Source organism: Ictalurus punctatus, chromosome 9 (genome assembly GCF_001660625.3).
Source record: "Ictalurus punctatus breed USDA103 chromosome 9, Coco_2.0, whole genome shotgun sequence".
Taxonomy (NCBI): domain Eukaryota; kingdom Metazoa; phylum Chordata; class Actinopteri; order Siluriformes; family Ictaluridae; genus Ictalurus; species Ictalurus punctatus.
In genome coordinates, this window is record NC_030424.2 from 1127336 (window position 1) to 1139807 (window position 12472).

Genomic DNA, 12472 nt, shown 5'->3' on the forward strand with positions numbered 1-12472 from the left:
GGGTTGAAATCTGACGTATAACTGCTTAAATGCTCAGATAGGATTGTACCTTCTTCTCAAGTCTCAAGTCTGTGGGAAAGGTTTCTACTAAATATTTATATTTACTATTGACGTGTTAGCTAGAATTATTCTACATGTTTGATTGGTCACTTGAACTGAACAGCTTTAATTTAACCCAGCTGAAGAAAAAAAAAAATATATATATATATATCATCAGGAAACTATCACCAAAATCCGAATGGTTTCTACTATAAATACCATTACAAACCATCAGCTGTTAACCATTAAAACCGTTACCAAATGGACACATGGTATTAAGGAACGTAGGTCCTTAATTTTATCCACAACACATGTCACCAATACAAGGCATTAAATGACCAGTAGAGACCCACACGGACCATTACAGTATCCATTACAACCAATACAATTCCCATTATAACCAATAAAAACCATTACAAATTCTATGAGAATTTCTATAGTTGTTGTTTTTCCCCCAGCAGGGTAGCATTTTGTAGCTGGATGCTCTTCATTTTCCAAATTTTTTACCATTACCACAATCGGTCCTTAACGGTATCCACTAGACATAACATGCCACCAAATGAAGGCAACAAATTACCAGTAGAGATCCACAGAGACCATTACAATGTGGGGGGGGGGGGGGGTTTCAGCAGAGAAGCATCATATAAATGATGTCCAGAATCAACATGGACCTGTTGGTCAAAAGGTCAGGAGAAAATTTTTTTTTTTAAATTAATGGTTGCAATAAATAGACAAAATATGATTGTACGCATTTTAAACAACTCGTCTAATATACGAGAAGTTAGATTATGTCTATAAAATAAATCTGTATTGATGGCTGAGGAAAATATTTTACAGTTAAAGGGCTGAAGAATGTTTGAGAACCACTGCATGTAGCTTCTTTTTTATGTTAGCAGTGTGTATATAAATGTAGGCGTGTGTGTGTGTGTGTGTGTGTGTGTGTGTGTGTGTGTGTGTGTGTGTCATACAAATGCTAATATGTCAGTGTCGAACGTGAAATTCCACTACATACCTAAAGCTACTAATGTCTAAAAGCGTTTTTTTATTTACTTTTTTGTTATACTGTAATTCATAACAAGCTTATTATTATTATTATTATTATTATTATTATTATTATTATTATTATTGTTATTATTACTGTTGTTATTATTATTATTATTATTATTATTATTATTGTTATTATTATTATTATTATTATTATGTTCCCCATTCCATTCTGTTTCTGTCTTTCTGTCTCCGTGACTTTTTCCTTCACTTGCTTGATGTTCATGGATGAAGACCTGGATTTCTGCAAATCTACAGAATTGACTTTGAATTGAATTTACCTGTGAGACAGAACTAACCGACTAAAAGTACGAATCAGAATAAGAACGCTGTGGACCGTTATGATAACAGTAAGGTTAGTATGCGCATACTGACGTTAATAACATGGTTATAATACTGCAATTATACCTTATAAGGACTTCCGTCTGTGTGACAGAAGTGACGACAACATTTTAGGACGGATGATATTTTTGTCGTAATGAACTTTGGTATAAAACGCGTCACGTCACCATTCTATTACATTTTTTTTCTTTCTCGGAAATACACAGAAATCTGTTCGGTTGCAATCTGAACATTTTTTTAATCATCCAACAACAATTGAATATATATTTTTTCATTATGAGTTTCAGCAAACACACACTTATTGTCATCACTGCCACAGATAGCTTTGAAAACACGACCAGGCGATTATGCTTTGGGAATGAATTTCACATGAAATTCTGGGGATTGTTTTTTTTGTTTTTTCTTGGTTTTCCGAGTGAATGAAATATCTATTTCATTTCTACATGTAGCCTATAAATAATACCAGTTTATTAATACATTGCATTTACAGAGAATCATCAGACATTCCCACTTCATTCAGGTCATTACGGTCATTAAACACGACGATTAGAGATAAACACGTTATTTAAAATTGTCCTCTATCTGCCCCTTATTATTATTATTATTATTCCTATGGCAATCCCATAAATCTCTTCACGTCTCTTCATATCAGACAGAACTATAGCGCCTATGAAATAATATCATGATCATATCATGCAATTTTTTAAATGTGGTTAAATATATACTATTTGATGTTTTAATATGATCATTATTCCCTGTTTTACTTCTCTATATTTTGTGGATTTGATATCATCGCAAAATTACCGGGGAGCATTTTTAAATGAAATTAGCTTGTATGTATTTGAGAGAGAAAAAAAAAAAAAAAAAAAAAAAAAAAGATTTCACTAATACAGCGACTAAAATTCCAGATTTCTGCAGATTTGAAGGCATTGTTTCTTCACGTGTTTCCTTTAATATCAACATTTTAATATCTAATTTCTCAGATCCTGGGAAAAGTCTTTTTTCTTATTTTTCTTTTTTTTTTTTTTAGAACAATATTATTAATTTATTAATATATTAAACTATTCAACTGAGGTGGCTCATGGAACATGGAGTATAGGTATTACGTTTTCATTCATTTATTCATTCACTTTCATGCAATGTTATTTATAAATCAAAGGATTAGTAACGGAAGGTTGAGTTCCTGCCCCTTCCTGGGATTTGAGACTCACAGCCTTCTAAATTTATTTACACTGACTCGAGCTAGAAATTAATTTCACATATCTTAATTTATTGCTCACGGTTATCCAATCAAAAATATTCAGAGAATAATAATCCAGTTCCTGTCAGAGTCATTATCAAGTGAGCAACCTGAGCTACTCTATGCACTTAGAAATAAAGGTCCCAAACTGTACTTTTCCTTGTTGCTGACTATTAAGGGGACATCTTTTGTATCTTCCATTTTTTGGGATGGTCCATAAACCAGGTGTGCCTTCATTTAAAGGTACCTTAAGGTCCAACTATGTACCATCAAGATACATACTAAATGTATAAAGTATGTAGCATTGATAGTACCACCCCAGCGACAAGCACTAGTACAGAGTGGTACCTTTCTTTATTTCTGTTTAGAGCACAGCCTTCACACATCCTATCCTCAGCTCGGAGTTAACACAGGTACAGAAGAGACAATGAAAAGCCGTCTGAGAAATAAATACACAATGTGTAAGCAGGGTTCTCAAAATCAGGCTTCTGAAGCATAGCTAGGGGGTCAATACTTATGTTTCATAAAGTGGTGGAAATCACAATCAAACATTATGTCGCCTATACTGTATATAATATCGACTGGCTCCAAAATATTTATTGCACATATTGAAATGAAAGAAACTTTTAAAGATATATTTATTTGCGAATTAAATCCGTGATTTTCTTTTTTATTTTATATTTATAATGTCCCCCCCCCCCCCCCCCCCCCCGCCATATTTTTTCGAACCCCTGGTCTATAATGTCATAGATCTGATTAGCCTTTTTTTTTGTCTCTTCTAATGTGTCACGTTTTTTAATTAAATATTTTAATTTAAAAAGAAAATTCTTATAAGATGTTAAAATATATATGATGCACCGTTTATTATGTCTGCTGAAGAGTTCTATTTCTTTTTTTTTTTTTTTAGTTACCTAGTTATTTTTTGGAAACCGATGGAAACTGGCCCAAATATTATATTTATACTGTTTGATTAATTAATTGAATAGCAATAAGCTATAGGTCGGATTTTAACCGTCCATCTGACGCAATAACTTTTCCATACAGAAACATGACCAAGGCTACATTTTCGTAATGTTTTTTTTTTTTTTTTACAAATAATAATAATAATAATAATAATAATAATAATAATAATAATAATAATAGTAATAGTAATAATAATAATAATAATAATAATAATAATAAATTTAAAATAAAAAAAGAAGAGCTTTCACGTGATAGTAATATTTAATATTCATATGACCAGACCACGGTAGGCTATATTTTGTCTGCTGTTTAACAAAACATTAAATTAATATAAATAACAATAATCAATGCTAAAGTCACATTTACTATACATCTGTGCAACAGCATGAAAACATAACATTACGTTTTCAGTTTCACACGACATTATTTTACATTATGTACAAGTCCGATCGGTGATTATATTAAGACATTATAAATGTGTGTGTGTGTGTGTGTGTGTGTGTGTGTGTGTGTGTGTGTTTATCAGCTGTCCGAGTCCGCGTCGCTCTTGCTCTCCTCTGTTTTCTCTGCAGTCGCGCCTTTAGCGGATTTGTTCCATTTCTGTGTGCTTTCTGATTCCTCCGAGGATGATCGTTTCTGCCTTCTCCATTTCGCTCGTCTGTTTTTGAACCAAACCTGAGCGGAAAATAACAGAGGGGATGAATGGAAATGTTTCCTGAAAGGAGGAGAAGCGCGACTCCTCAAATACGCAAAAAAAAAAAAAATCATATTTAAACTCCTTTTAAAATAATAATAATAATAATAATAATAATAATAATAATAATAATAATAATAATAATAATAATAATAGCCTAATTTAAAAAAAAAAAAACACTGTTCCGATTAAAAAAAAAATTCAAGGTCGAAGTCAACTCTGTTATTGTTGTTCTTATTATTATGCATAATGCGCAATGAAATGAAGTCGGGAGCCCTTTCAGTGCCCCAGTACACACTTTAAAATTTAAATTAAACACACACACACACACACACACACACACACACACACACACACACACACACACTTCCATTCATCCATCCATCCATTTTCTACACCGCTTCTCCTTCAGGGTCGCGGGGAACCCGGAGCCTATCCCAGGGAGCATGGGGCACAAGGCGGGGTACACCCTGGACAGGGTGCCAATCCATCGCAGGGCACAATCACATACACATTCAGCCTCTTTGGACACTATGGACATGCCAATCAGCCTACTATGCATGTCTAGGCTGACCGGAGTACCCGGAGGAAACCCCCGCAGTACGGGGAGAACCCCCAGCCGTGGAAGTGAGAGGCGAACGTGCTCACAGCTACGCCGCCGCGCGCGCACCAGACACCAGCTGAAATAATGCAAGGTGTGAGGTGCAAGACGTTGACAGTGCGCACCTTTAGTGTTAGTACCTACACAAGGGTACTTTGCTCTTTACTCTAAACGGTCCGTTTCGGAACAAATTACGTTGTTGTTGTTGTTTTGTTTTTGGGTTGTTGTTTTTTTACATCTACATTTTCACGTGAAATAATGTAGGCTTTGTTAAAGGTACAGCAGATAAAGGTACCACAGGTTTGGCACTTTTTTTTGAGAGAGAGAGAGAGAGAGAGAGTACTACAAAGACACTTTTTTTCCCGGTAATTGCATTTCTTTTCATCATTATTATTATTAATAATAATATTATGTTTTTTTTTGGAGCTTTTATAGTCATATTTACTACGAGTAGCCTACATTTTATTTCACCACCTAAATTCTTAAAACTTAAAATTAGACATGGCACGGATCTGATAACCAGGATCAAGGTCGGACTGATACCAGACAAAAATGGTGGATCAAAGATATTAGAGGGGGGAAAAATAATTTTTCATTCATTCATGTAACAAATTTGCTTTTGTTTTTATTGGACTTTTTTTTTTTAATGAAAATATGCTCATATAAGACTTGTATTTGTAGATTGGTGTTTTTTGTTGTTGTTGTCTTTTTGCTAGAATTGATTTTTATTCTATGTATACTGTTTATTTTATTACATGCATTAAATTTGCAATGTGAAAGCTATGTATTTTTCAAAGTGTTTCAGTTTTTGTTTTTGTAAATTAAAGCTTACTAGTTTTTAGAGAAAGAAGAATATGGGATAGGTATCCCCATCAGCCGATACTCAATGTTTCAGAATCAGGATCCTAAAATAAAAAGTGCTATCGTGCTATAAAAGCACCTTCTAGAAACATCTGTTCATTGTCCTCACCTCCACTTTCTCCTCGCGCAGGTGCACCTTTCGGGCCAGCTGCTCCCTAGTGCCCACATCCGGGTATTTAGTCTCCTGAAAAAGGCCCTCGAGCGCTTCGAGCTGCTCGTCGGTGAAGATCGTGCGGTGCCGCCGCTTCCTCCTGCAGTGCAGCTGATTGAGGAGCTGCAGCTCCGCGCGCGACACCGAGCTCAGGGGGGTCAGAGGGGCCAGAGGGGACATGGACATGTAGGACATCATGTGAGGAGGAGGAACCGGAGACATCAGCACCGAGCCAGGACTGTCGTACACTGGGCGGGAAAACAATATATATATATATTTTATTATTATTATTATTATTATTATTATTATTATTATTATTATTATTATTATTGTTGTTGTTGTTGTTTACGTTCCATTATTCTAGCAGATATACAGCTATCATACACATATACTGTACACACTGTGTGAATAAACAGGCTAATCGTGATAGAATGTCAAGGTCTCTCAGAAATACTTTGGATTAGCTATAGTGGACATGAAACAAAACAAAAATATGACTAAAAAATTTGAAATAAAGTGACAGCAGCACACAAACAAATATACGGGGAAAACATGTGTCAAATTATTTTAATTTATTTATTTGTTTGTCATTACTATAGTGTTAAAGTACAGTGATAGTCCTTAAAAAGTCATATCTATTCCGAAAAAAAAATACATTTCTAATAAACAAATAAATAAATACATAAATAAATAAATAAATAAATAAATAAATAAAACACATTTTTTATGACCCTAACCATACATGTTATGGTTATGCTGTTGTACATTTGAATCATTTTTGCATTTTGTCAGTGATAGTCTATAAACTATTATCAGGTGAAACGATCGCAAAAATTCAACTGTTGCTTTAATACGTTATATTATATTATATTATATTATATTATTATACGGTATAATATGTTACTAGAAATAAAGAATTGCATTTTATTCTTGTACCATCTGAAATTAATTGATTACTATCAAATTTTTTTTTTTTTAAAGTGTTGTTTTTTTTATGCGTAACATCTGGAACTCGTAAGGAAATCGTAATAATTTAAAGAAATATATTAAAGCATATGTAATATCTAAAATAATATTATATAAGCATCTAGTCAACTATGATCCCATCGTTAAAAGGAAGGTAGATGTTTTGTTAATATTAATATATAAGAAAAACAAATAAATAAACCTTTTCTTTTTTTTTCCTCAAGTGAACTGTTACTAAACCTTATCACACTGCCATTATATACACTGCAGAGTGATTTAGAGCAAGTATCATAGCATTTAACACACCTATGTTCTACAACAACAACAACAATAATAATAATAATAATAATAATAATAATAATAATAATAATAATAATAAACAGCCAAAGATTTATTTCTAAAGCTTTTAGTGTTGAAACATCTTGTTTTTAGTACTTTATTTTATGGTTTTATACAAAGGGTGTTAACCTGGCACAAAATCCTGAGTCCACCCAAATTGATTTCATTCGCTAAACCAAAGAATGCAGACCAAAAGGTTGTGAGAAATGTGTCTTGAAAAAGAGAAGAAGAAGAAGAAGAAGAAGAAGAAGACCAAGAAGAAGTAGAAGAAGGAGAAGAAGAAGAAGAAGAAGAAGAAGAAGAAGAAGAAGAAGAAGAAGAAGAAGAAAAGCTATTGCATTATGAAAGTTGCCACTAAAGTGTAAGTCCATAATGCTTGGAAGTATATACACAGATACAAGTAATAAATAATGAAATAAGTGAAAATACACACACACACACACACACACACACACACACACACACACACACACACACACACACACTCACCAGTAAATAAACCAAAAATTCGTTCTAAACCTATTAGTCCTGGTAATACCATGCGTCTACTAATTAAGGCATTACTATATTATCATCATTTGTTTAACATTTAATTGCCGTTAATGTTCAGGATTTAAACTAATATTTTATCCCAAAATGTTGGGGTTTAACAGTAACGCATAGTCTATTTATCCAGGAAGGAAACAGTATACTTTCAAATGTAAATGCAGTCTTAAAGCAATGTGACAAATTAGCTAATACACACGAAGGTGCGAATGTGGCACATCCAGATGTAAACAATAAAAAAAATAATTAAAAAAGCAACAAATGCGCAAGAAATTTGCCATTACTGAAGCTGATAGTCTTTGAAAGCATTAGAACAATCAATTTGCTTCATGTCTCTCCTGGTTTTCAGCTACAACAAGCTATAAGCAGTAAACAATGCAACCACAACTTGAAACACATATAAGGTCATACTGAGGCAGTCAAGGCAAGTGAACTTCATGTGTTTTAATGTTTAAGGTTCAATATTCATCCTCTCTGACTCACTAGCACAAGCTGAAACTAACTCCTCTTCAACTTCATAAAGTGGTTGAATGCTAGAGTTAATAAAACGTGTCGAAGTGATGAAGGCTCTGACGTCACTAGCAATAGAAAATAAGGCATCGCTATAGGCCTGTTATCATCGCGTTTGAGTTTCACTTGAGTCGAAATTTCAAAGTTAAAATCATAAAACGACTTGAATAAATGAAGTCTCTGAGGGATTTGTGTAGGCCAGAAGTCTGAGTTTATAAGGCCTACTTAACCGTTCCCCACAGTGGTTAGCTAATGAAGCTATTCGTCTGCACTAATTGGTGCTTTATTAGGTATTGAATCGGGAGGGACTGAGAAATTGATACCTGGTCAATAAAAAAAGATTTTTGTTTTGTCGAATATTTTTTAACCCCGTTTAAAGAATTGAACTGTGGAATTTATGGAGTGTGTACGCGTATTGCCGAAAAAAAAAGAGAAGAAAAAAACAACAACGCGCTGAGAGCGAAATACGCAACGCACACATATCTAAACATCTGAATAAATAAACAAACAAACAAACAAACAAACAAACGACACTTCTACAGCAGAGACACCAATTTTACGCATTTGCAATTCTCATATGTGGCCTGGACGTACAAGATCCATGCAAATAAAGTCTTCTCTCTCTCTCTTTTTTATTGTAATGTAAAAGAAAAATAAGAATTCATTGCGGGATGGATGTGCGTCACTGCGGTATTTTAGAATATCTACAAACTAAAAGCACAAAAGTCTTGGATTGATCCGTATAGATATGCCGCACATACCATTCACGCGTTCTGGCACTTTAAATCTTTATTTTTTATATAGAATTAAAGTGCTAGAATTATGTCTGCTTTGCTTATAAATATATAAACCGGCCAGACTTGTGTAGAATTATTCGCTAGCCTGTAGAAACGCGTTATTGGAATGATTGTAAAAACTTTCCTCCCTTGAAGCAAATGTCTCTAATAAAAATGCTGTCTTTAAATACAGTAAATATATATATATATATATAATAAATAAATAAAAATAAAGAATGCTATACACGCATATTAGAAATAATACTACATTTGCTTGTTGTTGGGGTGGCACCATCATGGGTAGATATATTTAATATATACTCTTACCCAGGACATAGTGTTCATAATGTACCTGTAAATTTATTTACCTTTTTAGATTGTTTTTTTAGAATAAAGCGTTAAAGTACACTACATACCGGTTTAAAAAAAATAATAAAATACATGAGGTACAAAAGATGTACAATTCATAGCATCACCCCACAGACACGGAAAGGTACAGTACCCTTTAGTACCCCTTTTTGTATAGAAAAACGAACCTATTTCTATTAATAATTACTGAACCACACGTGAAATGTGCGGATGAACGAAATGAATATTTAGTCGATTAAGCTATCGTTACAGAAGTAAAAAACGCAGCGTATATCGCTATCACTCAGCAAAACTTATAAACCGTGTATATTTATGTCTTTTTTTAAATAAATAAATAAATAAAAGAATTGCACCATCATTGGGGAGTATATATTTTTGTTCATAAATATACCTTAAAGATAATTAAAGCTAGATCATTCTGGATATTAAGGACCACTAGTGTAAAGGGTAAAGATACACGACATGCACATTCCTATGTCAAAGATACATGCGCAAAACACAACAATAACAAAAGATGCACTAATGGTACCACCTTTTTTTGTTAAATGTATTTAAAAATGTTATAAAGGATGCATGTATTATATTTAATGCGTAAAGGTGAGATGGTGCTTTACCTGTTGGCATGCACGGACACTGACTCGGTAAGGATCCTGGGCAGCAGCTCGGTGCCGCGCTCGCGCCGTAGCAGTAGGAGCTGTAAGCCGGTATCCGGGCTGAATACACTCCGCTGTAATCAGGAGCCGCGGCTGCCAGTGATTCCGACAACCCGGGGAAGAGGATCGGCCCTTCATCCCCACTGAGCAGGAGAGAGTCCTTACAGCCTGCTCGGGCACTTCGGCCAGCTCTGCCAGCTCTACCGGCCAGGATACTGTCGATGCTGAACATGCCAGCGGGCATCACGCAGAGCACCGGGAGGAAAAATAAAGACCGGGAGCACGAAGAGCGCCTGAAAACACGCAGCACACAATAAAAGTAAGAAATAAAGAATTGAATGGCAAAAAAAAAAAAAAAACAAGTCTCAGGCGCGAGCAGAGAGCAGCCTATGCAGTGTGTGAAAAAAGCAACAGAAAAAATGCAATACCTAAAGTCGGGAAAGTTTACGGATCCGAAATCAGTCTCCGATAGATCTCCTCATAGTTGCTGAATTTAAAAAAATAAAAAATCCAAAGCAGCACTGTGTGTATGAGTGTGTGTGTGTGTGAGTCTGTTTACAGGCTCGTGTTTTGCGCTCCAGTTGAATTTTCCCCTTTTGGCCTTTTTTATACCCCTCTGACGTCAGAGAAGGAGTTTTCCTTTTTTGCATATCCGCCCGAGGGATAAAAAAAAAAAAAAAAAGAAAAAGAAAAAAACACCGCCGACTTTCTGCACAGGCTGGACATTCCGGATTTGGGTTTTTGGGGTTTAGCACAAGCATGCGCAAACATCGCAAGGTGTGGAAACAAGCCTGTGTATTGAGGGCGGATAATTCGATTATGCAGGTGATTGGTAATGATTTGGTATTTGCGCACCAAACATTTGAGGAAATTAATAATTTAGAGCGATTAGGGATGTTGCAAACTTTGAGTGTTTTAAATGTACCGGTTCGTCGGAGTTCTTGTCGCTTTAATCGTTTTTACGTCGTTTAATCGACTCGTTTAGGATTTCGGTGTAGAATTAATTTGGCGAAACGTTTCACAAGTGCAGATTACCCGAGCACGCGCTCGAACAGTCCGTAGAAATAGAACGAATTCGAATATTTTAAGAATTATTTTTAATTTGGTTATTGCGCGTTATTTTATTTGCGCGTTTACCATCTGTTTAGCTCATTTAAAAAATAAAAAATAAAGATGACACAATTCCTGGTAGTAAAGTGTACCTTTCCTTGTTAAGCTCTTTTTGACTTGGAAATGTGCATATTTTGCACCTTTAAAAAAAAAAAAAGGTAGAGAAAGTACTCTGGTTGTAGATATATATATCAATTTTGCTTTGGTAAACATAATAAATAATAAATTATTTCCGGTATTTTAAAGTGGAAATTACTCAAAAGAAGAAGTTACTAAACTCCGGAGCGTTCCTTGTCGCTGGTACCTTTAATGGTACACCTTTAGTACCTTTGGTACAGTATCTTTAACCTAAAAAGGTGCGTGTAGTATCACTTTAAAGCTTTATTCTGAAACAATAAAATCCCCCTTACTGAAGTTAAAAACAGCTCCAGATCTAAATGAACTAAACTACAGGAAGTATATTGCAGTCGTCTCTATTTACGCACTCGTGCGCCTGCTGGTGTTTACCTCTACAGGTTATGAAGGTGTGTGTTGCTGAAATGAATCTTAATGGGGTGTGTTATTTGTAAAGCGCTCGGTGTGACACGACTCTAATGGGGGGAGATAGATTAACGCAGAGAGGAGATTAGGCTGGGTTTTTTACCCCCATCAGCTGCAGCAAATCGCCCGTGTTCACTATAACACACCTCTAACTAACACACACACACACACACACACACACACAGCGCCCATTAGCAAAGTCTGAAAACAGACTTATTAGGCTACTTATTAAAGTCGGCTTACTTGATAAACAGTCTCATTAGCATGAAGGAGCTGTGTGTCGCCATGCACAGGAAGTTCATTTTGCACTTATTGATACTGAGGAAACCAGACGACAAAAGAGATTAAGGTTATATTTAATGGATGAATCACAAAATAATGTTTGATAGAAACGTATTAAATAGTTATTGAAGCTATAAAAAACATAAATAGATCCATAAATCTTGCATAGGTGGTGAGATGCTTATATATATATATATATATATATATATATATATATATATATATATATATATATATATATATATATATATATATAAGCATCTCACCACCTATGCAAGATTTATTTTAATAAATTTTTATTGTAGTCTAGAATACAAAGTGGGAAAACAAATTGTAGAATTGTTTGTTTGTTTTGGGGGTTGAGTTTTTTTCGTTTTGTTTTTTTAATTGTTACAGGTATTTTAAAATACATATTTGGTGACTATAAAGCAAATCGAGGTGTTGCA

The 12472-nt window shown here is 34.4% G+C and overlaps 1 protein-coding gene across 1 annotated transcript; it reads right to left on the reverse strand.

Annotated features, from left to right (window-relative positions):
* Window positions 1-3870: 3870 nt before the first annotated feature.
* Window positions 3871-12101, reverse strand: gsc (goosecoid). Its single transcript, XM_017475550.3, has 4 exons — window positions 10523-12101; window positions 10056-10387; window positions 5894-6183; window positions 3871-4303 (listed from the first exon to the last, which is right to left on the reverse strand). Exons 2-4 carry the CDS (start codon window positions 10336-10338, stop codon window positions 4151-4153), a joined length of 726 nt encoding a protein of 241 aa, XP_017331039.1. The 5' UTR covers window positions 10339-10387; window positions 10523-12101; the 3' UTR covers window positions 3871-4150.
* Window positions 12102-12472: the final 371 nt, after the last annotated feature.